Source organism: Zootoca vivipara, chromosome 13, assembly GCF_965207765.1.
Source record: "Zootoca vivipara chromosome 13, rZooViv2.hap1.1, whole genome shotgun sequence".
In the NCBI taxonomy this organism is placed as follows: Eukaryota; Metazoa; Chordata; class Lepidosauria; order Squamata; family Lacertidae; genus Zootoca; species Zootoca vivipara.
In genome coordinates this window covers 20,265,282-20,292,737 of record NC_142596.1, presented here as the reverse complement: position 1 = coordinate 20,292,737, position 27,456 = coordinate 20,265,282, and the positions used below count along the sequence as shown (strand labels likewise).

The following is a 27,456-nucleotide window of genomic DNA, read 5'->3' as shown; positions in this document are numbered from 1 at the left end:
GGACTAAAACCCCTATCATCCCCAGCCACCTTAGCCCAATGGTCAGGCGTGATGGCAGTTGGAGGCCAACAACAACTAGGGACCCAACATTGGGAGAACATCAGTCTACACCAGAGTTTCCCAAACTTGGGTCTCCAGCTGTTTATGGACTACAGTTCCCATAATCCCTGATTACTGGTCTTGAAAGCTAGGGATGATGGGAGTTGTAGTCCAAAAACAGCTGAAGACCCAAGTTTGGGAAACCCTGGTCTACATGGTCCAGCAGTGGCTCTTTCAGACAGGAGTCTCTTCTAGTTCTACTTAAGAGATGTCAGGGATTGACTTCTGTGTGTAAAGTGAATGCCGTAATGCTGAGCTGCAGCTCTTCCTACAGCCCCCCCAATGTCTCTTATATTTTCCAGAATCAGACTTTCAGAGCTTGCGGATAAGTTGAATACAGCCCAGTGGAGAGGTTGATAAACCTCCTTCCTGTGCTCATAGCTTACCTAGCACCATCCTTTATCCACAGCAATCAATTTCCTGATCGAAACAGGGACACTGCTGCACTTCCCAGACACAAGTCACGGATTGAGAAACCTTTATTTCCTCGACCCGGTTTGGCTGTCGGAGTGCCTGCAAAGGATCTTCAACATCAAAAGCTCAAAGTCAGTTGCGAAGAACGGTGTGATCAAAGCGGAGGACCTCCGGATGCTCCTGGTTGGGACGGGGTTCACCACACAGACGGAGGAACAGTATTTCCAGTTCCTTGCCAAGTTTGAAATTGCACTGCCGGTAGCCAACAACAGGTACACTGGTAATTGTCGCCGGGGCGTGGCTTATTCGGGCAGTTGGAGACAAACTAAGACAGGCCACATCCTCACCATACATTTAAAGCACTGTGACACCATTTTAACAGTCATGACTCTCCCCCTCCCCACAAGAATTCTGGGAACTGTAGTTCATCAAGGGTTCCGAGAGTTGCTGTTAACAGTCGTGACTCCCTCCCCCAAAGAATTCTGGGAACTGTAGTTCATCAAGGGTTCTGAGAGTTGCCCCCTATTGCCCTCATAGATGTTCCTAATATGTCAATCAGCTCTGCAGTTCCCAGAGTTCCCTGTGGTATTGATGGTTAAACCACTCCGGAAATTGTAGCTCTGTGAAGGTCTCCTAGCAACTCTCAGCACTCTTGACAAGTTTCCAAGATTCTTAGAGGGGAGCCATGGCTGGTAAAGTGTTGTCACTGCGCTTTACAGTGGGGATGTGGCCAGAGAGAGGTGGCCTCGGGTGTTCATTGCAGGTGTTGGCACAACAAACTCCAAAGTGTGCATGTCAGGTGCTGGCTTTTGGATGGCCTTCAACTAAGCTTTACTCAATGCAGACCTATTGAAATTAATGGCCCCTGAGTAGGCATGTTCATTGATATTTTTGGTTCTCCTCCGAGTAAAACTTAATTGAATACCGCCCTTTTGTGTCCAAACCCTTTGAATTCAGTTGGATGGCAGAGGTTGGGTGGCCACCGATCATGGATGATTTAGCTGAGATTTCTAGATTGTAGAGGGTTGGGCTAGATGACCTTCAGGGCCCATCCAACTCTTTCTATGATTCAGTGATGAAGTGCTGCAACATACAGGGCAGTGATGTTCCCTGGATCCCTCACAGCTCTGGTCTGGGGGAAACCCTGGTCAGGCCACCATCAGACCCCACCAGCTCTGCTCTGCCCCGTCATTGAATGTTTAACTGTGACAGAGACACGGTGCCTAGCGTCAAGTGTGGGTGCTTTAGTTGACATTCCTGCATTGCAGGGAGTTGACCCTCAGGGTACCTTCCAGTTCCACGATTCTATGGTACGTAGTTTCATTTACACACATATACAACCTGAGCATAGGATGGAAGGACTCACTGCATTAACCCTAACCATAGATCTGGTTTCCCCATTAGGTTTCCAGCACAGAGCAAGACGAGTCTCTAGCTCTTTCAGCATCAGCAAAAACTCTCAGCTGTCACATACACAGCCCCTCTTGGCCTGTTCTTCATCCTAGGATGAAGTGGCATTCAGCCAAGTAAGGTGGGCAAAAGCTTACCCATTTGTTACTATGGCAACAGAGCAGACCTCTTTGTATATGGCAAATAGCAGTAAGCTGGCCAGTCAAAGCCATTATCTTCCCAAGAAACTTGTCTGGCCCTTTTAGGGGGCTCTTCTCCTAGATTCTAAACATGCCCTGGAAGGGAACCAAGGCGTCATCCAGACTGATTCCCCCCCCCCCAAGAAAACCCCTCCAAACTCATAATAATATATTAGTAGGCAGCATGAGGAAAGTTGGTTAGATTTGCTAAGGTTCTTACCTTCCCTGATGGATCATGTCCATATCACACACACACACACACACACACACACACACACACACACCCCTCAGATCTGTCTGTTCCAGAGAGTTTCTGAAAATAATTACAAGGAACTTGCTCTCGTGAAAGACACATCAGCCATTGTTTCTGCTGAGGAAATTGGGCCTTAGACCTTTGGGTCCGACCAAAAGGAATTTGGGAAGATCTGTGCCAGACATGTCCTGGGGAAAGGAGTTCTTAAATGCTGACATAATGAGCTTCTGTGAACTAAAAAACAAAAGGTTTGCTTGACACCCATGAAGCTGGCAGCTTATCTGTGCTTCAGAAGCATTTACCATACATTTCTTTGTAGGCTTGCTCCTCTCTCTTTCTTTTCTGCAAAGGAAATTCCTGCAGGGAAACAGGTTATTACTTTGTCCCTTGGCCCCTCAGCACTCTCTTCAAGCCCCCCCCCCTTATTTTGCTGCATCTTCAGGCAAATCTTGTTGCCATTTATTGACACCGTTTCTATGGTTAGTTACCTCTGACAGGCTGCTAGCAATTACAGTCTAGATTGCCTGACGGAATTGCAACCCTCTCATTGGCCAAGAAGGGGAGAGCGAAAGCTGCTGTCGGCTGAGAAATGTACTCTGGAATGTTCCGGGCCATTTACAAGCGGCTGATGCTCAAGCACAGTTAAATCTGCCCCTGCACTTTGATGCTGTTATGGCAAAATGTGCTGTTTATTTATCTATAAATAAGTTCGAGGTCCCTCCTCCCTCCATTAAACAACTCACCAGGGCCATCCAGCCGTTCCTCATGCTGCAGTTGGGATGTCCTCCTATTGGTGGCCATGAAAGCACAAGAGTGTGACGACACCTTGCATTTTTATGCCCATAAGAAGAAATGGTATCCTTAGATTCCCAAGTCTGAGAGGTGTTCTGAGGACAATAGCCTAATCTATTCCACCCAAGTCTCATGGGGGGAATTCATCAGGAAGCATAAAACTGCACAGGTAAAGGTGCCTTTGGCAACAGGTTCCTGAGGTAGCTGTTGGTTCATTAGAAGTTTCCCATCAGCCCATTTTTACCTCGGCACATTGCTGGGCTTAAGGGAAATCAAGAAATCTTTCAGCACCTGATCGTGTTTTGTTTTTTGTTTTTTTAAAAAGGGAATTCGTCTTTTGGTTAGCAACACAAACATCCCACATTATTACGGCACTCAAAATCCATTCCAACAGACAAGCCTGTAAGCTACGTCTGTTCCTTGCTTGTCTCTTTCCATGGCATAATTTTAAAAGCAGCAGCCCACAGAGCCACAGTATTGTACCGCCCTGTGCTGCTCCGGAAGTTTAAAACGTATATGATTTTGGCTGTGCTGTTGACAGCAAAACTTAACAGGTTATATCAGGCAGGCCATTTGCTGCTCTGAGAGCCACAACTCAGAATCTGAACATTTCGTTTGGTTTCAGTTACCTCCTTCCCCACTTGCTTCCTGCCAAGCCAGCCCTCGATATCCATGGCTTGCGCCACCGGACAACCAACACCATCCAGAGGGTGTTCAAGATGAGTTTTGTTCCCGTTGGTTTTTGGCAAAGGTTCATAGCCCGGATGCTCATAAGTCTGGCAGAGATGGACCTCCAGGTAGGTAGATGCAAACAGAAGCAAAAACAAAAACAAAAACCCACTTTTAGAAAGTAATCCTGGTATACAATGAAATCTTACATGACAAGATTTGTTGCTAAAATGCCCACCTGCCATTTCCTGTTTGTGCTCTGTTGCTTCTGTCACTCTCCTGTGTGACCAAGAAACAGAACGCAGGGTAAGACCACAAGAAATGTCTATGGGCTCAGTTCTCAGTGACTTTACTAAGTTTATTTATTTATTTATTTAAGGATTTCTATACTACTGTACCGTAAAATATCAAGATTGTGTACACCGTAAAACATAAAGCACCATTTAAAGTTGGTTTTTAAAATAAAAAATAAAAAATTATGGATTGAAGAGCTGCAATCAGCAAAAGCATTGTGAGAGAGAAAACTCCGGAAAATGTGTTGTCAAGGCCACGGGACAGATTTATTGAACTTTGGTATGCAGCATATGGCTTGTACATTTGGCCAGAGAGTAGAATTTACCTGTTGCAATCACACAGGGAGATTCTGATAAAGAGAAATAAGCAAGTTAGTTATCACAGCAAGCACGTAACAAGGATAGAAAAGTTTCTAGTTCTGAGCTAACTAGCTACATCTAGAGAAAACAAAGGAAGTTGTGCTTGCTCCTTTATTATCCGAGGATAAACCCAAGATTACCTCTCATCCTGAAGTGTTGATAAAGGAGAGTGAGGAGGAGGAGGAAGTTGTATACAGGATGCATCCTTTGATGTGTTAGTTTAGATTTCAAAGGAAAGAGAGATCTGCATAGGTAGGCTAGGAATCTGGAGGTCCCTTTCTCTCTGTTTTAATTCTTTCTTTCCAAGACGTGTTCTGCAAGCTGAGTTGCACCCAAATGTCCAACATTGTCCACCTCAACTGTCCCCTGTATAAGTAAATGGTTGCTGTGCGAGAACAGGATGCTGGACTAGATGGCCATTGGTCTGATCCAGCAGGCTCTTATGTTCTCTCTCCTCCTCTGGGGAAAAGGAAAAAAGGAAGGCAGGGCAGCAGGACACTACCTAATGGGGGTCCCATTGTCTCCTGAAGGGCCCTATGCCTGTCTGATACCCACCCTTCACCTTGCACAATGACAGGCATTTTGGGAGCAGTCTGGCACAAGTTCTAGAATGTGCACTAACAAGTTGGAGTAGACTTCTTTTGTTTTGTTTATCCTCACGCAAAGATTTTTCAAACATGATTGTCACCGCCAGTTTGTTTTGCTTAAAATTCTCAGTGGCGATGCATTTGGCACTAGTTTAATTCTCAGCACACTGATTACATTAGTATTAACTTCATTGGCAATCTGTGTAATTACCTACCCAATCTTGTTATCTTGTTGTTATCCTGTCATCACATCAAATTGTTCAGCTGATTTGTATCAGTGCTGATGACAGGAATGATGCCAGGGGGCTGCAGGAGCTTATCAGGCTCCTTATGAATATGCAGTTTTAAAAAAACAAACTGATGCTAAAAATAGCTTAGCATCATTCCTGACTATGGTGGCTATGCAGAGTGCAGTCCAGCTCTGTTAAATTAAATGGAAAATTGGTCATTCATTCCAAGGGCCACATTCACCTCAGGGCAACCTTCAGGGGGCCACATGCCAGTGGTGGGCGGGGCCAGAAAAAAGTAGGTGGGGCAACAAAGGTAAAGCTTACTTTTGTACAGTATTCTAGTTTCTGCATGCACCTCTCCATTCTGCATCCTGGAAAACAACCTCTTAAATGATATTTAAATATTTTGCAATGTGTAGGAGGAAATTTGCACTCTGTATAGAACACTAGTGGGGAGTGCCCAGCGCTGCCCAGGATTTATTAGAAACCCCCAAATACCGTGTTTTTTAAATGGATATTGTTCTTAGCAGGTTTGAACCAATCACACACAAAAACAGGTGAAGTCATGTTTTGGTCCACCAGCTTGGTTCAAAATGGTGCCTGACATCCTCACCGCAGGGACCTTCATGCTGAGCTCAGCAACAATTTATCTACACCAGACTTATCCTACACCAGACCCAAGACTGCTTGGCTCAGCACTGCCTTACAATGGTACTCCAGAGTTTGGGGCAGCAGTTTCTCCCAGCTCTCCCTAGAGAGACAGCTGGGGCATTCTGCTCCGAGCAAGGGCCATTCCAATTACCAAACGTGTGACTGGCAGCAAGAGCATATGTGTGCGGATTGAGAAGACTTTGCACCTGATTCTCTGAATTCTTTCTCATATCCCAGTTCGTTGAAAACAAGAAGATGGGCAAGAGCAGGAATAAGAGAGCCGCTGTCTACAGCTTCACAGGCACACAGCGCAACAGATGCAGCACTTTCAGGGTGAAAAGAAACCACACCATTTACTGGCAAGAGGGGCTGTTTGTCACCTTTGATGGAGGCTACCTGAGGTAATGGTTGAGGCATGGCAGGTACAACCAGGGGCATTTCTCACAAGACCCAAAGCAATGTTAAAATGTTGGATTTATTTCCATTATACTGCTTACAAAAAAAAAAGGGTGCGCCACGGGGCCTATATAGGATTGCCTCCAGGGTTGTATCCGGCTGCTGGGCCATCATAAGTCCAAATTTTATTGATGTGAATCATTTTTGGAGATAATACTGGGGGTTGAATCTGGGACCCGTCTGTAGATGCAGCTTGTGCACTTCCACTGTGCAAGACCCCAGGCAGCTGAAACTCAACAGGAATTGCTGTAACAATCCTGCTCTCCCGTCCCTTTCTCAAAAGCACATCTTTCGGGTTTCTTCTCCTTGCAGTGTTGAGTCTTCCAACGTAAACTGGAAGAAGAAGAAAAGCGGCGGCATTAAAATCATCTGCCAGTCAGACATGAGAGATTTTTCAGCAATGGCTTTCATCACCGATCATGTCAATTCTCTAATAGACCAATGGTTTCCAGGTAAGAATCATTTCCGAAAAAGTGGGCTTACAGCAACGATGGCTTGGCCATGACCCAGAGAGCTGCACTTCAGGCATCCTTGAAGATCTGGGCACCCAGGGGGTGTTTTCAATTTCTTGTCCATTGAGTGGATCAGTTTCATACCATATCTCACAATCTGATATTCGAGCGAGATATCACTCATGATATGAGTAGCATGGGAAGGCTTGGATCCGTAGAGTGGAAGAAAACACAAATGTTCATGAAATGCATATCTAAAGCCATTTTGGGAATCAGAAGCTGGTTGTGCAATATTATATGATTGTTTTGTATGTCATTGTTTAGTCATTTAGTTGTGTCCGACTCTTTGTGACCCCATGGACCAGAGCACGCCAGGCACTCCTGTCTTCCACTGCCTCCCGCAGTTTGGTCAAACTCATGTTGGTAGCTTCGAGAACACTATCCAACCATCTCGTCCTCTGTTGTCCCCTTCTCCTTGTGCCCTCAATCTTTCCCAACATCAGGGTCTTTTCCAGGGAGTCTTCTCTTCTCATGAGGTGACCAAAGTATTGGAGCCTCAGCTTCAGGATCTGTCCTTCCAGTGAGCACTCGGAGATGATTTCCTTAAGAATGGATAGGTTTGATCTTTTTGCTGTCCATGGGACTCTCGAGAGTCTCCTCCAGCACCATAATTCAAAAGCATCAATTCTTGGGCCATCAGCCTTCTTTATGGTCCAGCTCTTACTTCCATACATCACTACTGGGGAAAACATAGCATTAACCATACGGACCTTTGTCGGCAAGGTCATGATTGTTTTGTATAAGTACTATCAAAAGCAATATTTTTAAATAAAATCTGCTGCCTAATAGAGTCAGTTTGAAAGTTCTTCTAAGTAATTATGGTAATCTCACTAAGCAGTCAATTAATCTCACTGTGCAATTGATCAAATGTTGCTGACCAACAAATAATGATTCCAGACTAGTGATTTTCTGACATTAGTACATCCTCAGGGTTATAAAAATATTGTTTGTTGAAACACTATTTAAAAAAAGAAAAGAATAAAGTTAATTATTTATTATTCTGTACTATTTAAATTATGTCAATAAAAATCATTTTAAAAATTAATAAAAACAATCAATGCTTGCCCCTTCCACCAGGTGGGCGGCTGTTGCACTTGGTTGCCATCCCAGGCAATGGTCAGGTGGCTGTTGAGGGAATTCCCCTTGGCCACCCGGGCAGTTGGCTTGAGTTCCCGCCAGCTGCTGAAGTTCAAATTGGCCAATGTGTGGCCTCTGGGGTGTGTGCCTCGCTGGCTGAGAGGGCATTGGCTGCATGCACGCCCTGGCAGCCAGCGGAACAGCAGCAGCAACAACAACTTAAATATAATAGGTAGGCTTAAGTTAGTCTTGTCATTGCTTTCAATAATCCTATTCATAGTAGAACTAACATTGGAGACCACCCACTGTTTTTGCTTGTGTACACATTCATGACATTTAATTCGCTGGCTAAAATTCACATGATTAATTGACCTGTGATTTCTTTAATTGGGTAGCCATCATGATAGCTTATGAATGTTGTTAATGCAGGGTAGAGTGTAAAACAATTTTTCAAATCAAATGCAAATTCTGGTCAGAGTGTAGGTTTTGCATTTGAATTGTAGGCAAGAGAAAGATGGAAACCCAATACAAGCATCCCCAGTGAAAACGAACTAAGCACCGAGTCTGTTATTTCACAATTATGTAGTTTTGGCAAAAACAAACTGAAAAAGAGGAAACTGCTATGCTAATTTGCTCTGTTTTACAAGCAAAAAGCCCTGCCTTAAATGTCAAACTGTGTAACACAAAGCCCTCCCTTTATGAGGTTGAGCTCTCTGCATACCAGAGAACTCATTTCATAAAAAGACTTTGTCCTGTCCTGTGAATTTTTCCATTGTGATTCCCTTAAAAAAGACATTCCTTTCTGGAAGCTTGAAATACCCTTACTGCAGACTCATCAATAGGGTCCGGTTAGCTGTGAGTGAAAGGTGTTTGATTTATGTTTTTACTTTTGTAGTTACAGGCATTTCCCATTTTGCGCACTTTGAAAGAACGCACAAGCATGCATGTGCAGGTTGTTTTCAGACCCAGAAGAGGTCATAACGGGGTGGGGTGGGCTTAATGCGCGCTCCACCGACATGTGCAATGACCACAATAGTGTGCACAAAACAGGGGTTGTCTGTACTTAAATCTTTTCATGTTGTAAGCCACCTTGAGCATGGTTTCATCTATGGAAGGGCAGTGATGATGATGATTCTTAATTCCTCCTCAGCACTCACAGCCACAGAGAGTGACGGGACTCTGTTAATGGAGCAATATGTCCCTTGCCCAGTTTGTTCCACCCCTAAAAGGCAAGAAGAAAAAGGCAGCCAGGAAACGGAAGACATGCAATACTTCAACATGGAGGATTGTGTCCTAACCGCCATTGAGCTGGACAGCATCACCTGTGCTCACCACCCAGCCATTCCTGTCCCTTTACAGGAACTGGTCCCTGAGCTTTTCATGACAGATTTTCCTGCCAGGTAATGCTAATGTCCCTTTTCTTTTTCCCTCCCCAGAGCTACTGTATCCAGTTCTCATTCCCTGACCATTTGCTGCCATACTCATTTCTCAGATCTACTCGTTTGTGCATACGTACTGCAAGCAGAGATGGAGGAAAAAATCAGTTTTTGAATTTAAAAGCGAACCTACCAAATTTGCATGTTCCAAAACACATGACACAATCCGAGACAAAGCTGTCCTTGGAAATTTGCACTTCTCCGAATTTGGTAGCGCAGTTCTCCAGCCAAGTCACGTGCGCAAAAAAATTTCTTATACTAAAGCGTGCATAAAAGTGCTTAAATGGGTGAAAACAAAATGTACAAAATGGCATTATTTCAGGGGAAATTGCTGTGCAAAAATGTATACATGGCATACACAAGAAGGCAACGTCAGGCTTTGAGATCACCCGCATCATCAAGTCACCTCAAGTCACTCATGAGTGAGAAAGCAAATAAGAAAGATGTTTTGTTGGACACAGCTCTAGGCAGCAAATAGCTGGGGTGAAAGCCGCATCATGACTGGGGGGAGCATTTGCTGTCTTTTTCCAGAGAATTTGGAGATGATGTGGGTGACCTCAAAGCCTGATGTTGCTTTCTTGCACACAACTCAATGTGTGCATCTCTTCATTCCCAATCATAAGTTTCCTCTCTGTCTCTTTTCCCTTCTCTCACACGCGTGGCCGGCAGATTGTTTCTAGAAAACAGAAAGCTAGAATACACTGAAAATGAAAACAATGTTCTTGGCCAAGGAGGAAGCGGAACGGTGATATATCAGGCGCGGTACGAAGGGAAGCCAGTGGCCGTGAAGCGATTTCAGATTAAAAAATGCAAGAGTTCTGCTGGTTCGGCTACAGGTGAATATGCCCTTATGTATCACATTTCATTTTTAAATTTGTATCCCACCGTTCCTCCAAGGAGCTCAAGGTTGCTGTTAATGCATGGTTCTCTTCCTGCCCGTTTTATATCCTCACAACAACCCTGTGAGGTAGGTAGGGCTGAGAGTGAGAGATTGGCTCAAGGTCACTCAGTGCATTCCATGGTTGAGTGGGGATTAGAATCCTGGTCTTCCAGGTTTTAGTCCAACCCTATAACCTTCACACCACACTGGTTCCCTTGTGGGTCCTCCTCCCCTGCCGCCAAAAGCTATCCATGCTTACCAGCAAACAAGCTTGAGGTACCATACAGCTTTTACAATGTAAAAGAAAGAATGTGCATCTTGGTGTGGGGATTTTTTGTGTGTGTTTTGTGTGGAAGGGGTGGAGATGTTTGCTGCATTCTAATAAATCTTTGTGCAGCATGCACGTGTGAATAAAAGCAGCAAGCCTGATCTAGTCTGCTACAGGGCAGAGGTCTGAGCAGTGCATGGAACTGAGGTGTGGAGAAATGAGCACAGGGGTTTGTTTCAAAGGTGGGAATAGTTGCCGTCGACCCTTTTTGCCTGCAGGCTTCCCAGAAGTATCTTGGCTGCTACTCAGTCAGAAGCAGGATGCTGGATTAAATGGACTCTTTTAACAAAAAAATTATTTATTTGGTTTTTCACATTGCAGTTTTCCAATCACATATCCAACATACAACATAAGAAACAAGATTCCAAGGAATCTCCTGGACGTCCCTCCTCCCCTTTGTGGGTCCTATTGTTAGTCATTTCCTCCTGCATCTATACTAATCCAAGTCTTTTGCATCTCCATTATATCCAAAATTCACCATTAAACTACAAGCGTTACTCCAATCCTACTAACAATTTTAACTGTTTACAATGGTTTTTAAGATAAATTATCATTTCCCCCCCCCATTCTTTTTTAAATTTTTGGTCGTCCTGATTCCTTATTATTCCAGTCATTTTTGCCATTTCAGCATGATCCATCAAGTGCCATTCTTCTCTGGTCGGGACTTTATCTTCTTTCCATCTCTGGGCCAATGACATCTGCACAGCCGTGGTCACATACATAGTCTTTTCTGCTCCAAAGGGCTGCTCTTCTGTGGTTGTGCCAATGCCCTGCAGCATAAAATAATGTAACAGTAGCCATTGTCTCCTCTGCTTAGACTCCATGTTGAGGCACCTGCAGGCCATGGATGCCATGAAGAACTTCTCCGAGTTCCGCCAGGAAGCCAGCATGCTCCACTCACTGCAGCACCCATGTGTCGTCTCCCTGATTGGGATTAGCATTCACCCACTCTGCTTCGCCTTAGAGCTGGCTCCTTTGGGCAGCCTCACCACCGTCTTGTCAGAAAGCTCTAAAGGTAATAACGTGGGTAGTCCTTCTGTGGTTTAAGGTTGGACCCATACGGTCCTTTTGGAGGGGGCGATGGCAGGTCTTTTGCAGGAGGGGGCCGCAGTTCTAGCGATTCCCCCTCCCAAGTGATATTTTCTCCCCTCTCTTTCTATAGGGGCATCCTTTGTGCCACTAGGGCACATGTTGACCCTAAAAGTAGCCTACCAGATAGCAGCAGGCCTGGCCTACCTCCACAAGAAGAGCATCATTTTCTGTGACCTGAAGTCAGACAACATTCTAGTCTGGTCTCTAGATGTGAAGGAAAGCATCAATATCAAACTGTCTGACTACGGGATATCTCGACAGTCCTTTCACGAAGGCGCTCTGGGAGTAGAGGGCACACCAGGGTACCAGGCCCCGGAGATACGACCTCGGATTGTCTATGATGAAAAGGTAAGTCTCAGGTGTCTGTGGAATAAATTCACAGCCAGAACTAAAGGGCCTATCTTAGGCATAGGAGCCAACTCCTAGCGGCCAAGGCCCCTTCAGTTCCCCCATAAAATGTTTCAGGGGGCTGGGGACCCCCAATTTGATGGGCATAACCATTCAAATGGTGTGTATCTTGGGATCGATTGTGCGGGGCAGGGCTTACCTGGACCCCCCCCAATATTTTATCCAACTTGGCACCCCTGATCTTAGGTATAGAAACCAGAGCCAAGATGTTTCAAAAATGATGGGTTGTATCCAATGTAGCGCTATGCTAAAGTCACTTGATACACTTGTTCCAGAGTAAGCTAAATGTTTTTGCACCAACAGAGGAGTTAGTAACTTTGTCGCACAACAGATTGTAAAATAGGTTTCTGATTTTAATTGTATTCTGAATGTTATAAATATTTATTTTTTGGCCGATACATTTCTTCTTCTTATTCTTATTCTTTTGCAAACCACTTTGAGGTTTTAGGACAATCAAATCGTATACAAAATTTGCAAAAATAAAAAAAAATTAAGAATACAACTGTGCATAGTATTCAAAGTGTGATTCCAAAGCTTATCCGAAATGCAAAGATCTCTGTAATGGGCATGTATTTTTCTCCTAGGTGGACATGTTTTCCTTTGGAATGGTGCTCTATGAGGTGTTGTCTGGGCAGCGGCCTGTGCTTGGCCAGCACCAGCTACAAATTGCTAAGAAGCTATCCAAGGGGATCCGACCTGTCCTGGGCCAGCCCGAAGAGGTACAGTTCCATCAGATGCAGGCGTTGATGATGGAATGTTGGGACACTAAGCCCGAAAAGGTATGAGAAGGTTGTATTGGCACAACAGGGTCCTTTTTGACCATTTTCTGAGTTACAAACAGGGCTCTTCATACATTTTCATCAGCCCAAAAGTTTACCTAGGCCAGCATCCTATTTCAAATTATGTCGACTCACAGCAAAAAAAAAAAACCCAAAATCCACATTAACTTTTATTAAGCTAGCCAAAATGTAAAAAACAAGAAAAGTGCAAGCTTTTGAGTTTCGCAGAATTCTTCATCGGGTGATTTTAAAGTGCTGGAATGAAGAGAGCCATCTATGCTCAGTTGGGTAGAGCGTGGTGCTGATAACACCAAGGTTCGATCCCCTGTATGGGACAGCCGCATGTTCCTGCATTGCAGGGGGGGTTGACTAGATGGTCCTCAGGGTCCCTTCCCACTCTTCAGTTCTATGATTCTTTGTCTGCTCTTTGTTTAAGATGGAGCGTGAGAGGCAGTAGCAGAGAGTCAGATGTCAGGTGCTCTGCTGGTTTCAGGTTGCAAGCAGACCTCCTACGAAGGAGAGAGAGCAAATAATGAGGGCTCCCATCCTCCAGTTTCTGCAAATACAATAACCAGCTGCTAACTCAGTTCCACCTCTGTCCTTAGGGCAAGTTCCTTTCGTAGGCAGAGAACAGGAATGAAGAAGCAAGCAGCTGTTCCCAGGAGGCTGCTCTGCAACCTGAAACCTGCAGAGCACCTGAAAGGGCCTCATTTGAATGTATGCTGCTGCCTCTCCCACCTTCTTTGTGTTGCTTTTACGAGGATGAATTCTGGGTAACTTTATAACTGCACAGGATCCTGCAACATTTTGGCTGAGCTAATGAAAATACTGCGCTAACGTGGATTTTGGATTTTTGGGTTTGTTAATGCATTTATATTTGGCCCTGCTTTTCCTCCAGGGAGCTCGGGAAGCGTATCATGATTCTTGTAATTTTATCCACACAAAAGCCCTGTGAGGTAGACTGGGTTCAGAGAGAGTGGGTGCCGGCTTCAGATCACCTAGCAGGGGTGCGGAACAAATTGGATTTGGTTTGCGCTTTAATTAGAAACTGCTAATTCGCACTTCTGCCGGGCCAGCACTTCTTGAACCGGCATTTGATCCCTTCTGCAATGTCGCATTGCCAGACGGAGTGTAAAAGCAAGCCTAGCTAATCCATGCTTCCCGAAAATATGCAAACCAGACTGTTAGTCACCCGTCAGAATTCACACTTCGGATTTTGTGATGCAGTTCTCCAAACGATGTGCTTATAAAATGCATATATTAAGGGAAAGTGTGGGTGAAAATACATAGGTTGGTGAAAACGCATGCAAAAATGACTGGGGGATTTCATTTAGGCAACCCTATCCAGATATGTAGAATGTCAAAGTGTATTTTAATCTGGTTTTTTTTTTGTTTATTGCTGTTATTTTTTTTTTTTTTGAAGTTTTAAATAGACATTTTGAACAGTTTTTCCGATAATTCATTTTTTCTATTTGCAAACCACTTTACAATGTGTGTGTGTTGTTTTTTTACAACCAAGCGGTATGTAAATCATAGCTGCCAAGTCTCCCGTTGAAAAGTCCAGGATCAGCAGCGGCGCGGCACCAGAAGTCGCTTCTACGCATGTCGTAGAAGCGACTTCCAGTGCAGCTCTGCCCGATTTTCGGTGCCCAGACATGGGCAGAGCGGCACCCGAAATCGGTTCTGCACATGTCCAGACATGCGCAGAAGGAGCCTCCCTGGCAGGTAGGAAATCAGGGGATTTACGGGATTATTTTTTTCTATTCAGGATAACAGCGGGAAACGGATTAAAATCCGGGGGTTTCCCATGAAAAATGGGAGACTTGGCAGCTATGGTGTAAATTTTATGAAATAAATAAATACATTTCGAGCACGGTGATACTTTTAAATAATGCTTAGGGGGCCCCTGTTTCCCTCACAGACTCGTGTGTAGCCCTATGTGAATCTGTCATTCCAGTGGAGCAAAGAGCTCCATGCATTGTGTGTGCCTCAAAGGAGACACAGAGCTCTGAAGGGGGCAGTAGGTCCTTCAATATATACCATAATATTTCATAGACACATTACACTGTCCTCTCTTTCACACAGCGCCCATTGGCCACCTCTGTGATAGGACGAATGAAAGAACCTACTTTTGCTACGTTCATGTACCTGCTGCCATGTGGGAAGCAGTTGTCCTTCTTCTCTTCCCAAGGGGAAGAGTGCACAGTCGTATTCTGGGATGGGAAAGAAGATGCAAGGTTTGTGTATTGTTGTTTTTATTTTTAGATCCTTCTTGTCATCCTTAGTTCGGCATAAACAAAGCCCTGGCTCAACATCCCTTGAGCTGTATACAGAAGATGCTCACTTGTATTCATAGTGAAGGTTGGGTATTCTCTCTTTGCAGATGGAAAACGGAGACCCTTGTAATGAGCATTTTACATTGGATAATGTAGTAAGGGAGACCTCGTGGGATCCACCACAATGAGAAGGTTTCGGTGGTTCAGTTTGAGGGCCATCAAAAAAAGTACTATTTCAGGCATCCCCAACCTGCAGCCCTCCAGATGTTTTGGCCTACAACTCCCATGATCCCTAGCTAACAGGACCAGTGGTCGGGGAAGATGGGAATTGTAGTCCAAAACATCTGGAGGGCCGAAGTCTGGGGATGCCTGGACTATTTACTTGGGGAACCATGTTTGAATCCCTGAGCCAGGGCATTTGATTGTCTTGAACTAGGATTAGAAGAGTGTTCTGAATTTGAGAACTCCACTAGTGACACCATCTGATCCTTCCTGCAGAGGAGGAATCTCCCTTCCAGCCATAGATAGGTATATGAGAGCCTTGGGGCCCATCTTACTAATTTATCTGCATGTTATAATTAAATGCTTGGGTTTGACCAGGTTTTTGATGCCTGGGCTTCTCCTTTTTGTTATAGGTAGGGTTGTTGCTGTTGTTTTGTAATGCTGGTTTTGGGGGTGTTTTTCTAAAGGCAGGACAATAACGAGAAAAGGCACATCTGGTTCAAATTTTTAATGTGTTACGTTTTGTGCTCAGGCTGGTTAAGACATCCAGCATTCAGTGATCAATTTATGGATGTTTTGTGGCTTTTCCTTTCCAAATGCAAACAGTATCTTATTGTGAGTAGCAGCAAAACTAACTCTCTGTTCCTCCTTGGAAATGCACCCCTGTGTCATTGTTTTAAAAACATTCTGATCCAATTGCCATGGTGGCTTTCCTTCCCTTAAGCAAACAAACGCAATACTAAATGTGTGGGCCCTTTGCATTTTGTGGACCTTTGGTTACCTGCTCACTTATTTGTAAATTCTTGGTCCGCAATGCAATGTACATATATTCTTCCTTACATAGTTTAATGAACTTTTCTTGTTTAAAATTGTTGATGCATTTTGCAGAAAACTGTAGGAAGCTTTAAATAGATAAAGGATCCAGAATGTATCAGATCCTCTGGCCTCTTTAAACCAAGCCAACCTCATCATCTTTCATTGTGCTAAATAGGCCTGGAGGGTACAACTGTTTGGTAGCCAAACGGAATGAAAACGTATTTTGCTCATTGATCTTCCCTTTTCCTCCACGGAGCTGAAGGCAGTATTCAAGATTCTCACCTTTTCCAAGTGAATCTCAGGGCTGGAAGGTTGATTTGTTTGAACCTGGGTTGTTGTCCCTCCCTGGTCCTAGTCTTCCATTCTTGCTTCAGCACTACACTGGCTACGTTTTTCTTCTCCAGAAAGAACTTTTTCTCCCTTTCCCATCTTCCAGCTGGGAAGGTAGATAGCTATATCTTGACAACACCCACTGTGGGGAACCTCCAAACACCAGGGCTGCTTCCAGGTGAGCGCTCAACCTGCTTTGTCAGCACAAAGCTTGTGAAGAGGTTGTACAACCTCAACTGTTTGTCAAACAATTGCTGCGATTGGTTTGCAGGGATGGTACACAAGCAATTTTTACATACCCCACCCCAGTGTGTTTTCCTATCACTTTCCTTATCACAAAAGGTCTGGTCTTCTTCTTCTTCTTCTTTTTAAGTGAGATACTTACACAAGAGCGCCAAATCCACTTTAGTCACATAAGCTGAATTTGGTGGTAGGTGTCTGAATCCTGCCCTCATAATAGCAACAGTGTGGAAGTTGCCCCGGGAGATAGAATCCGAGAACCAACCAAACACACAGCCATGATTTTTCTCCACTACTCATGGCTGTTTCCGGCTTTATTTCTGGCGCTGTTGTTAGAATGAGTTCTGTTTTCCTCCTTCCAGGAACTACACAGTAGTTAACATAGAGAAAGGACTGGTAGAAGTTGCAAGGATGAGCTGTCCAGGAATGAAGCTGTGCTGCCAAACGAAAGTTCAGAGTTATCTATGGACGGCCACAGAGGTATTTGTTATTCAACAAGGTATTTCTTATGGGTCACCTGTTTTGGAGCCATAGTTTCTCTTCTGCTCACTTGCCGGCACTCCATTGCTTCAGACATCAAATGCATTAAACGAATGCCTGCTGTAGTCTGTTAATTGGTAGGGTTGAAGAGCACAGCAAGGCATGGATGCTTCAAATGGGCAGCCTGACATCTCAGGTGGCTGTTCTCCCCCAGACGGTACCGTATTTTTTTTAAAAGGACCTAAATCCCAACAAACTAAACACATGATTTTAAAAAAATGATTATAATAGCTATTTTTTTATTACAATCTAACAAATAGGTTTTGTATATGAAATACTTTTGCATGAGTTAAAAACAGACAATATGTGCCCACCTATTTCAGAAGCAAGTTGAATTTTTAAAAAGTGTGTACAACATGTTTTCTTGTGTTTCTATATTGTCATTTTCTATATATGCTTTTGTTTGCATACAGGATCAAAAGATTTACGTGTACAGCTTACAAGGCATGTGTCCTCTAAAGGTTCCACAAAAGGGTGTGGACACTCCAGCAGTTGTCACTTGTTTCCTTGCAGTCCCTGTCATAAAAAAGGTAAAGCAGAGTGGTTTTCAGAGGTGAAGCATTAATGATGACCAAACATTTTTTAAGCACTCTTTCCTCCTCCTCCTCTTCTTGTTTTTAAAAAGAATTATTCAGATTAGTAATGCATGCTGGAGTTGGTATTAATAGCAGAAGTACAACTATAGCTCCTGCTGCTGGAAGTTTTAGGAATAACCATACCCTGTATTTCAGTGCACATTCAGTGCTGTTAACTCTAATATATTTTGAATCAAGTCAGGAAAACTGCTGGGTATGATGCTAGGCATTCTGGAATTAATGAAAATACATTCTGGTTATAGAGCTCTGGGTCGCTGTAATTCAGAAGGGAATTGAGGAGCTGCACAAAGATTCCTTCCACTGTGTTTCTAAACAAGATGGTCTACCCTGGCTACAAATTTTTATAACTTCCTCAGAACTTTTAGCAACTTTAATCTAGCCTTCCCTTACATGACCAGAGACTCTTGGACTTCCATGCCTGCAAAAATATGAGCATCTTCCTGCAGTGCCCCGACTTATGTTCCCACCAATTAGCAATTAAATTAGCTGGAATTTGCTTACATTGGTAACCAATCAAAACTCTTAACATACAGTTTCGAAAGGTCTCTGGTGTTGCGAAATACATATTACAGTATTGGATCTTGGATGGTGAGAAATGTAGTTCTGTAGACAGTTCTGTATCCCATGGGTGGGGAACCTTCAGCCTGCAGGTTGATATTGGCCTGCCAGAGGGTCCACATGTCTGTGAGGCCATTTCCCCCAGACCTAACCGTTTGTCAAGCAGCTGTCCTCATGCCATCAGCTGGGAGTTCAGTTCTGCCTTATCTGCACACACCTGTTCCCAGAAGAAAATAAGCACTTGCAGCCAAAGCAGCAGGATTTAACTCCCCTGCTCGTCAGCTGACATGAAGGACATTAAATCCTGCTCAGTTTGGCTTTGCAAATCTGTTCCTTGCTGGGAGTAGGCACACACAGCCGAATCAAACAGCCTTGTTTCTTTGCAGGCTAAAGACATCTTTTTCGCCTCCCCATCACCTGATCTCGCCCTGCTGCCAATGTCGGCCTGCAGGATGGAGCCTAATAATTGAACAAAGCAAAAAGATGAGCAAATGGCATTTTAGAAAGGTAAATGCTGGGGGTGGGGGACTTTCCAGTCGTCGTCCCCCGGCAGTTACCTTTCTAAAATGCACTTTGCTAATCTGTTTACATTTGTTACTCTTATTAAGGAAATATAATTTTTTCGTTGTGGGGTGGATAGATCAGCTAGATCGGTAAAGTAATCAGAACCCTGAGGAGTTTTTGCTTTGTCGCTAACAAAAATGAATGGATTAATGGATACATTGGTGCCTCGCAAGACGAATTTAATTCGTTCTGTGAGTCAATTCATTTTGCGAAAATGAAATCCCATAGGAATGCATTGAAATTTTTTTATTATTTTTGCCCATAGGAACGCATTAATTGAATTTCAATGCATTACTATGGGAAAACCCCGATTCGCTAGACGAATTTTTCACAAAATGAATTCGTCTAGCGAGGCAACCTCCGCTCGAAAAATCTCTTTGTTAAGCGAAAAACTCGTCTTACAGGGAATTCGTCTAGCGAGGCACCACTGTACATTTTACAAGTAGGAAACCTGGAATTTTTACCTGCCCCTGGAAAAGTTAAAACGTCTCGCAAGAGCTTCATGAATTCCCCTGCTTAAATACAATGACGTTGTTCCTATACTTCTTATAACACTGTATCAAGGTTGAGAATCTAGAATTCTAATTTACTGCCAAAAAAAGTCCTTTAAAAAAGCAAACAACTCTCCTGCCTTTTTAGAATGCCCACCTTGTCCTGGCTGGTTTATCAGACGGACTGATAGCTGTTTTCCAAACGTCACACGGTATCCCCGAGGACGGCTGCTGCTACCTCTGCTCCCACACGGCTAACCGCTCCACATTTAAGATCAGTGACAACGACGCCCGCCAGAACCCTTACCCCGTGAAAGCGATGGAGACAGCCAACAACGGGGCCGAAGTTTGGTACAGCAATGGCCCTGGGATCCTCATCATAGACTGTGCAAGCATGGAGATTGCCAGGAGGCTGGAGCCCTACGAACCGCCGTCCACGGTTGTGTCCATTGTGTGCAGCTCGGAGTGCAACGGGGAGGAAGTGGCCTGGTGCCTGGATGACGCAACCAACCTCCTGGTTATGTATTACACAGCCACTTACCAGCTGTGTGCAAGGTACTTCTGTGGGGACTGCAGCCCCTTGAGGGACATGTTCACTATTCAGCAGCCCTCGGCCTTGATCCCCGCTGAGCTGGCTACAGACCAGAGCCCGGAGGCCAAGAGCAATGTTTCGGCTGATGTGGGGATCCTCCGCAGCCAAGAGCTTGGCATCCAGATATTAAACCACCAGGACTCTCTGACGGACTATTGCTCTGTGTCCTCTTTCTCCTCCTCATCGGTCAACCACTTGACGAGGTCCGCCTCGAGCATGCTGAGCTCCCCTGCAAGCTCTTCCAGCGCTCCTTTCTCAACAGACTGTGAGGAGCCCGACATGACGCAGGAGCCTAAGACTCCCTGCGAGGGGCCCGACAATGATTTGGAACCAGCCAGCACCCACGCTGGCTGCCTCCAGGCTGTAAGGATCCTCCCTGTGAAAGACCTCCTCTGGATTCCCAGGTAAATTGTGTTGGTGCCATGGTGCCTGCTTGAAGGCTGCTGCATTTCCCTCCCCTCTTCCTCTCTCTGTTGCAAAGATTTGAATGCCTTTACATTCGAGGTTCAGGATCCTACCCTGAGACTTGTCTTCCCAGTTCTTCCTGTTTCTCATTTTTCCGGTCAGAAATTCAGTTCTCCACATTTTGCAGCTGTTGCATTAAAAAAAATGAAATCAAAATTTTTGGAAAGTTCGCTTGGCGCCTTCATTATACACCAGGCATAGGCAAACTCAGCTCTCCAGATGTTTTGGGACTACAACTCCCACCATCCAGGACCAGTGGTCAGGGATGATGGGAATTGTAGTCTCAAAACATCTGGAGTGCTGAGTTTGCCTATGCCTATTATACACCTTTAGGCGCCAGGCAAAATGTTCCTTTTTAACCGGGCCTTTGGTTGATCCAATTTAGATCCTATGCCCTTTTAAAATATGGGGTTTTTTGGGGGGGGGTATTGGGTTGCTGTTTTTATTCTTATTAGGTATTTTGTGGTTTTATATCTTGATTTTATTCTGTGAACCACCCTGAGACCCCTGGGTATAGGGTAGTATATAAATTCAATAATAAATTCAATAAATAATAATAATAATAATAATAATAATAATAATAATAATAATAATAATAATAATAATAAATAATCACATGAAATTTCAACAAGTTAAGATGAATATTCTAATTAACACAGTTAATATCTGGTGAAATCTGCACCCTCCAAAGGACTCAAGGTGGCATATATGGTTTCTTCCCCACAACAACCTCATGAGAGTAGGCTAGGCCGAGAGACAATGACTGTCCCAAGGCTACCCAGTGAGCTTTGTGGCCTAGTGGGGCTTTGAACCCGGCTCTCCCAGGTCATAGTGTGGCACTCTAACCACTACACCACATTGGCCTTTTATGCACAATTCCCCCCAGTATGTGCATTTTTATAAACAATTCTTTGGCTGGGAAGCCACATAGCAAAAATTGAGTAAGTGAAAAGGATAGCTGTGTTTCAGTTCCCATATTGTTTCGGGAAATTGACTAATCGATTCAGCTTCAGGTGAAACCTGAGTTGAGTTTCTCCCTGCTCTCTAATAGCCTCCCAGGCTTTTGAACTACATCCTCCTTGTGCTTCCTACTTGCTTGGCTTGAACAGCTCATCAAGCCACCATCCAGACTCCCCTCCTGAGAGATTGGAGGCTGCATACGAACACCCTGGGTATGTTTTTGCTCTGCAGTAAAGCCTCTAACAGCAGACAGACTTCTATGATCCTTTTTAAGAATCCTGCCATTTTCAGGAGTTCAGGTTTTCTCCGTGGCCTTTTGGATAATTGCCGCTTTGGCCGTCCCAAGGCATCCACACACCCGCAAGGAAGTTTTCAAACATCTGCATTTTTCCTGCCGTTGAATCAGCTGCATGTAACGGAAATCCTCCTGCTTTCCCTTTCCAGGCGAGGCGGAGATATCATTGTGATCGGCTTGGAGAAGGAAGCCATCTCTCAGCGGGGGAGAGTCATAGCAGTTCTGAAGGCGGCAGAGCTGGCCCCTTATGGGTAAGGATGAATGGGAAAGGGGGAGGTGGCAGAGGACAATTTTGGAAAGACCTGCAGAAGAGCACATGGCAGGCACAGAGAGCCCAGTTCAATCGCCAACATTTCCACTTGTTAACAGGATCTCTGGGAGAGAAGTTCAGAAGAGGCATGCGCACAGGCAGGCACCTTCTCCTCATTTGCTCACGAGCAGGATCAGATCAAACGCAGCTTTGCTCTCAGCCTGCTGCTAGATCCTGCAAACCTCTTTCACCAGCATGAAGGAAGGTGAAGGAAGTTCACTTCAGGCAGGTGAAGGGAAAGGTGGTAATGTGCTCTTCACAACAAGACAAAAACTAAAGCAAGCCTGGAGCAACTTGGGAGAAGGGATGCGTGTATACCAAGGCAAGGCATAAATCTGTTAAATAAATAGGCTAGCGTTGCTTAAAACCCTTACGTTTCTATATTTCTGCAAGGGTATAATGGTGAAGATTGAAAGACATCTGTTTGAGAAGAGCATAATTCTTCAATAATTAAATTGAGCAGGCTTGTATTATCTTCCTTCATTTTGCATAATTTATTCTGCCTTTTTTTTTTACCCCCCTCATAGAAGTTATTCCAAATTAGCTAGTTACGAAGAGAGGGGCAATGAGGAGCTAAGCAGAACATAGAAGCACCATCCCTCCTACCTGGAAATGTTGTTTAGCCGCCTTTTTCAGCATGTAAAAATTGGAGCAGGATTTGCCCACACCCTAAAACAGATGTGGGGGACTTTTGTCCCTCCAGATGTTCCTGGACTTCAACTCCCATCAGCCCCAGCAGCAACATCTGGAGGTTCCTCAAACCTGCCCCAGAAGAGCAAAAAACTTCCTTAATTTTTTTCAAAAAAAAAAAATCTCCTTGCAACATACACTGTGCAAAAGGAAATTTCTGGCTTCTATTATTTCTTTTAAAAATAAACTTTTTTTTCTGGGTTCCCCAGGACACTGGTGGATGCTGCTGTACTGACCAAGGACACGGTTGTGTGCTGCTTCAAGAATGAGGCCACAGAGTGGTGTTTGGCCGTCTGGAAGAGCTGGGGTTCCAAAGACTTTGACATTTTCTACCGGTCCTATGAAGAGCTGGGAAGGCTGGAGGCTTGCATGCGAAAGAGGAGGTAGCAGTTGTGGCGGAGAGGCAGAGACTGGGTGCTCAGCGAACGACAGAAAAACTGACACACCGTTTCAGTTCCCAGCAATCTCCGTGTAAGGATCTCCAAGGACACTAGGCGTTTGCTGTTCAATTTTGCTGCTAAAGGACATTCTAGGTGGCTTCTAGCCGTGATGGTGATGCTGTGCCACCACAGTCGGAGGCAGTATGTCTTTGAATACCAGTCGCTGGAAACCTCAGGAGGGGAGAGTGCTGTTGCGCTCATGCTTGGGGGCTTCTCATAAGCATCTTGGTTGGCCACTGTGGAAACAGGATGCTGCACTAGATGGGCCATTGGCCTGATCCAACAGGGTTATTTTTATGCACTTAGGTGGTTCCCCACCCCACGTTGTCTACAATGCATTTGGATTTTCAGCTAGCTAAGCAATAGTCAGTGGGAAGACCACCCCCGCCCTTAATCTATTCACGCACGCATGTGGATATGGGCAGCAAGCTTTGTCTTCCAAAACACAGAGGGTGACCCCAAAGTCACACATCAGCTTCCTGATTCCATAGCAATAATAAGGCACAGAATACTGCTGTAGATGGAGGTAGCTTCTTCCTAAAATTATCCAGAGGTTTTGGTCTGAGCAGCAGTACGGAGGGAGAGAGACGAATCCCACTTTTGATACTGTTTGCAAGCTTCAGGATGGACATACTGCTTCGTTTCTAATCCGTGCATGTCACCAATGTTCCCGGGAGTGGGTGGGGCGGTGTTGGGAAGTGGTGTCCAGCTTTTGTTGCAGAATAGCAAAAGAGTGCCCCAGTAGATGGCAATAATGCCCATCACAGAACAACAGATAAAGCAGAATGATGTGTGGACAGTCCAGTATAAACCCACCGTTAATGCACTATTACTGCATCAATGCCACATTGCAGAATATGCCCAACAAAAACCCAGTCCCCTCCCCTCTGTAGGGGCCCTTACATGAAATCAAGTTCAAATTAACCCTGTTTAGTTTTGTAGCAAATATACCTAAAAAAAAAAAAGAAGTGCACAACTCCTAGAGCTTATTGGACTTGCACACAACCATATTGTTCTGTTGATTTCAATAATACTTTAAGTGCAGCTGTTGCTTGTCTAAGGGACCTCACCAAAGGACTAAAACTCTTCAGCTGCAGTTCTTTGCTGGTGTTGTGCCCCAGCACTGCATAGGGTTTAAAAGCAGCACCAGGACCCTGCCTGCTGGTCAGGCTTCCCAGAGTAAAACAAACAAAAAAACAGTTCCAGGAGAACTTTGCCACTTGCTGGAGTGGGAGTGGGGAGCAGGGAAGGCACTATGGTGAACCCAGCCTTTCTCCCTGCTTGCTTCACCCCCTTCATCCTATTGATTTATTGTAACAATCTTTCTTTGAATGGGAGTCCAATTTCATTACGGGAGGGGAAGAGTCTCTGAAAAGATTTTTTTAATTTCAGCACTACCAAAATAGATTAAAACACGAAAACACGTTTACAGTTTTCTATTTCAAAAATAGACATTTGGAAAAACACCTCCCCAAGAATAAGTTTTTTAACAGAGGGATTTATAGGGTTTGGAGGGGAGTGTTTTAAAGTGGGGAGACTCCCAGCCAGCCTTTCTGCAGCAGACTTTTGCTTGCTTGTTTTTACAGTAACACTCTCTAGCTCGTTCTTCTGTGCTTGAAGAAGTCTCAGTTAACTCCAAACTCCAGTTTCTTCCAGCAGCAGAAAAAAAAATGCATCAGGCAAGAAACCCAGAGCCATTGAGTGTACAACCCTCTGTATATTAACGAGCTGTTTAATTGCACTACTCCAGCTTCAGTTGCCAATGTAAGTGCAGAATCATATAAACAAAGCTTCTGGCTGCTCTGAGGAGAATAGGGAACAGCAGCAATCGGTTGCAATGCAGACAATTCCTAGTTAGGTCATCTTGCAAATCTGTGCCGCTTAAGGTGTCGTAAAAATTGGGCACAGTGGGTTGGCTGACTTTGAAAGCAATAAAGCAGAGGTAAGGAACTGGATCTGGTCAGGTCATTACTTTCCCCCACCCACCCCCTGTAGCCACTTGTCAATCAACTCTCAGCAGCCAGAAGACCATAGCCAGACCCTGGAAAGACCTGTCAGGAGTAAGCATAGTACCAAATAGTATTGGAAACAGCCTTACTAGAAAAATTAACCAATAAGCTGAAACTGACAAGGGGACAAATAGAAGAAGACGGCTTCACGCCAGTATGGCTCCCCTTTATCACATACACAGCCCAACAAGACAATGACAAAAATCCACCAACAGCAGACAAATCAATATGGCTTACCTGATCCAAAACACCCACCCACGAAACAAAGACCACCACAGCCAACCACAAATGAACAACCATACCCTAGTCTAGGCCAATATCTCTCACCACCAAAGGAACACAAGCGAACAACAGAGAACCTGCACAAGTGACGCTGACAAAAAAACCCCACGTATATTAAGTAAAACAGAAACATCGTCACCCGACCCCCACCCATATTTCCCCCATCTACCTCTTTCCCCCTTTTCTTCCCAATGTCTCAACAAATGAAACTGATTTGTAAAAATGTAACAAGAGACATTGCACATATTTTTGTGAATCAAGAAAATCTTTTTTAAAAAAACAACTGATGTCATAATGACATCAGGTGATTCCCCCCCCCCCCCGCCTGCATGGTTTTAAATCAAATTGCAGATGCACAGCCCACAAAGTGCCTTTCAGAGCACATTGCAAGACCTGACAATCAGCTTGGTATTTGGATCTTGTGGGGTGCTTTGCAGCTGGACTATGTGTTCCCCAAAACCGACATCTCAGAGCAGAGTCCCTCTCCCACACTGCTTGCCACTTATTCAACTCACTCCATCTCCTGACATCAGTATGTCATTCATTCCCCCATGCATTGGTTGTCACAGATGCTAGGAAATGCACATTATAAGGACATTAGGACAAACTGGAATAGATGTTGAGGAGGGAAGGAGGAGGTTGATGGGGTGTTCTTTGCTATAGTCACTTTCCCCTTAAATGTCCTTCCACCCCCATCAACTGACAAGTTCTGTACAGGCCCTGTACAGAAAGAGAGTTTGCGGCTATTTTTATGCAAAACCCTGAAGAGAAGAGTTTATGTGACATGCTGAGAAGACCCCTGGGGACTTAGTTTGTCTATTATAAAAATGAACTTTCTGTTGTTACAAGCATGTACAGAGGAATGTTTTTATAATCCATAATAACAACAATAAAAAAGCAGTTTCCCCAAATGCCAGTGAGATGTGCTGAAAATATGAGCTTATCTGGAGCCTCTTTTTTCCACCACCCTCCTCCTCCTCCTCCTCCTCCTCCAAACGGGGTGCTTGGTTTCGACTTTAAATGCTCAAGAGCCTGTTGCTTTCCAGTGACCTTATTCCAAAGCGAAATGTGTTTCAAAATAGACAGACTGTCCCAAGGATTAAGCCATGCTGCTGTCACTCCCAATTGGCAGCTGATGGCTGCATCCGCTCTTAGGTGTTGTGACACCTTCCAAAGCAGCTCAAGAGTTTGCTGCAGCCGGTTGAAAATTTGAAATGAGCTTTAGCACCAAGCTGTTGGTTTGGAGCAGTGTGTGTCTTGCCACTTTTATTGAATTTCACACATTTATTTAAGTATATGTCTGTGTGCCTCTGCATGCTTTTAAGTTGTTTAATTAGTAGATAAATGCACTAAAGCTTCACCTGCTTAACGGGGGGGGGGGCGGGCTTGGCTGTGGTGTATTACACTAACAGAGAATAAAAGGGGAAGTGGAAATACTACTAAAAATAAGTAGCAGCTATTGTTAACAGCATGCATGCATTCTTTTACTCTTCCATCGGTACCGGAAAAAGCACCCCACTAAGGTATTTGGTGACGATACAATTTAAATTGTGTAAGTGAAAATGCAGCTAAATCAGGGGTCAGCGAACTTTTCCAGCAGGGGGCCGGTCCACTGTCCCTCAGACCTTGTGGGGGGGCCGGACTATTGGGGGGGAATGAACGAATTCCTATGCCCCACAAATAACCCAGAGATACATTTTAAATAAAAGGACACATTCTACTCATGTAAAAACATGCTACCGTGTTTCTCCGAAAATAAGACACCGTCTTATATTTATTTTTCCTCCAAAAAACACACCATGGCTTATTTTCAGGGGATGTCTTATTTTTTTTAATCAACCATGCATAAATATTGTACTTTTGCACCAAGCACCC

The 27,456-nt window shown here is 44.4% G+C and overlaps 1 protein-coding gene across 2 annotated transcripts in view; it reads left to right on the top strand.

Moving 5' to 3' along the window:
- Positions 1 to 26,492, top strand: part of LRRK1 (leucine rich repeat kinase 1) — an 89,607-nt gene extending 63,115 nt beyond the window's left edge. For both annotated transcript variants that reach the window (XM_060282940.2, XM_088657460.1), the window contains exons 20-34: positions 509 to 785; positions 3,773 to 3,944; positions 6,175 to 6,338; positions 6,706 to 6,845; positions 9,133 to 9,382; positions 10,088 to 10,254; positions 11,444 to 11,641; positions 11,789 to 12,066; positions 12,711 to 12,905; positions 14,991 to 15,142; positions 17,152 to 17,269; positions 17,743 to 17,859; positions 19,687 to 20,534; positions 22,000 to 22,101; positions 23,060 to 26,492. In XM_060282940.2, coding sequence (XP_060138923.2) covers positions 509 to 785; positions 3,773 to 3,944; positions 6,175 to 6,338; positions 6,706 to 6,845; positions 9,133 to 9,382; positions 10,088 to 10,254; positions 11,444 to 11,641; positions 11,789 to 12,066; positions 12,711 to 12,905; positions 14,991 to 15,142; positions 17,152 to 17,269; positions 17,743 to 17,859; positions 19,687 to 20,534; positions 22,000 to 22,101; positions 23,060 to 23,237 — 3,356 coding nt within the window. In that variant the 3' untranslated portion in view covers positions 23,238 to 26,492. The remainder of the gene's footprint in view (positions 1 to 508; positions 786 to 3,772; positions 3,945 to 6,174; positions 6,339 to 6,705; positions 6,846 to 9,132; positions 9,383 to 10,087; positions 10,255 to 11,443; positions 11,642 to 11,788; positions 12,067 to 12,710; positions 12,906 to 14,990; positions 15,143 to 17,151; positions 17,270 to 17,742; positions 17,860 to 19,686; positions 20,535 to 21,999; positions 22,102 to 23,059) is intronic.
- Positions 26,493 to 27,456: the final 964 nt, after the last annotated feature.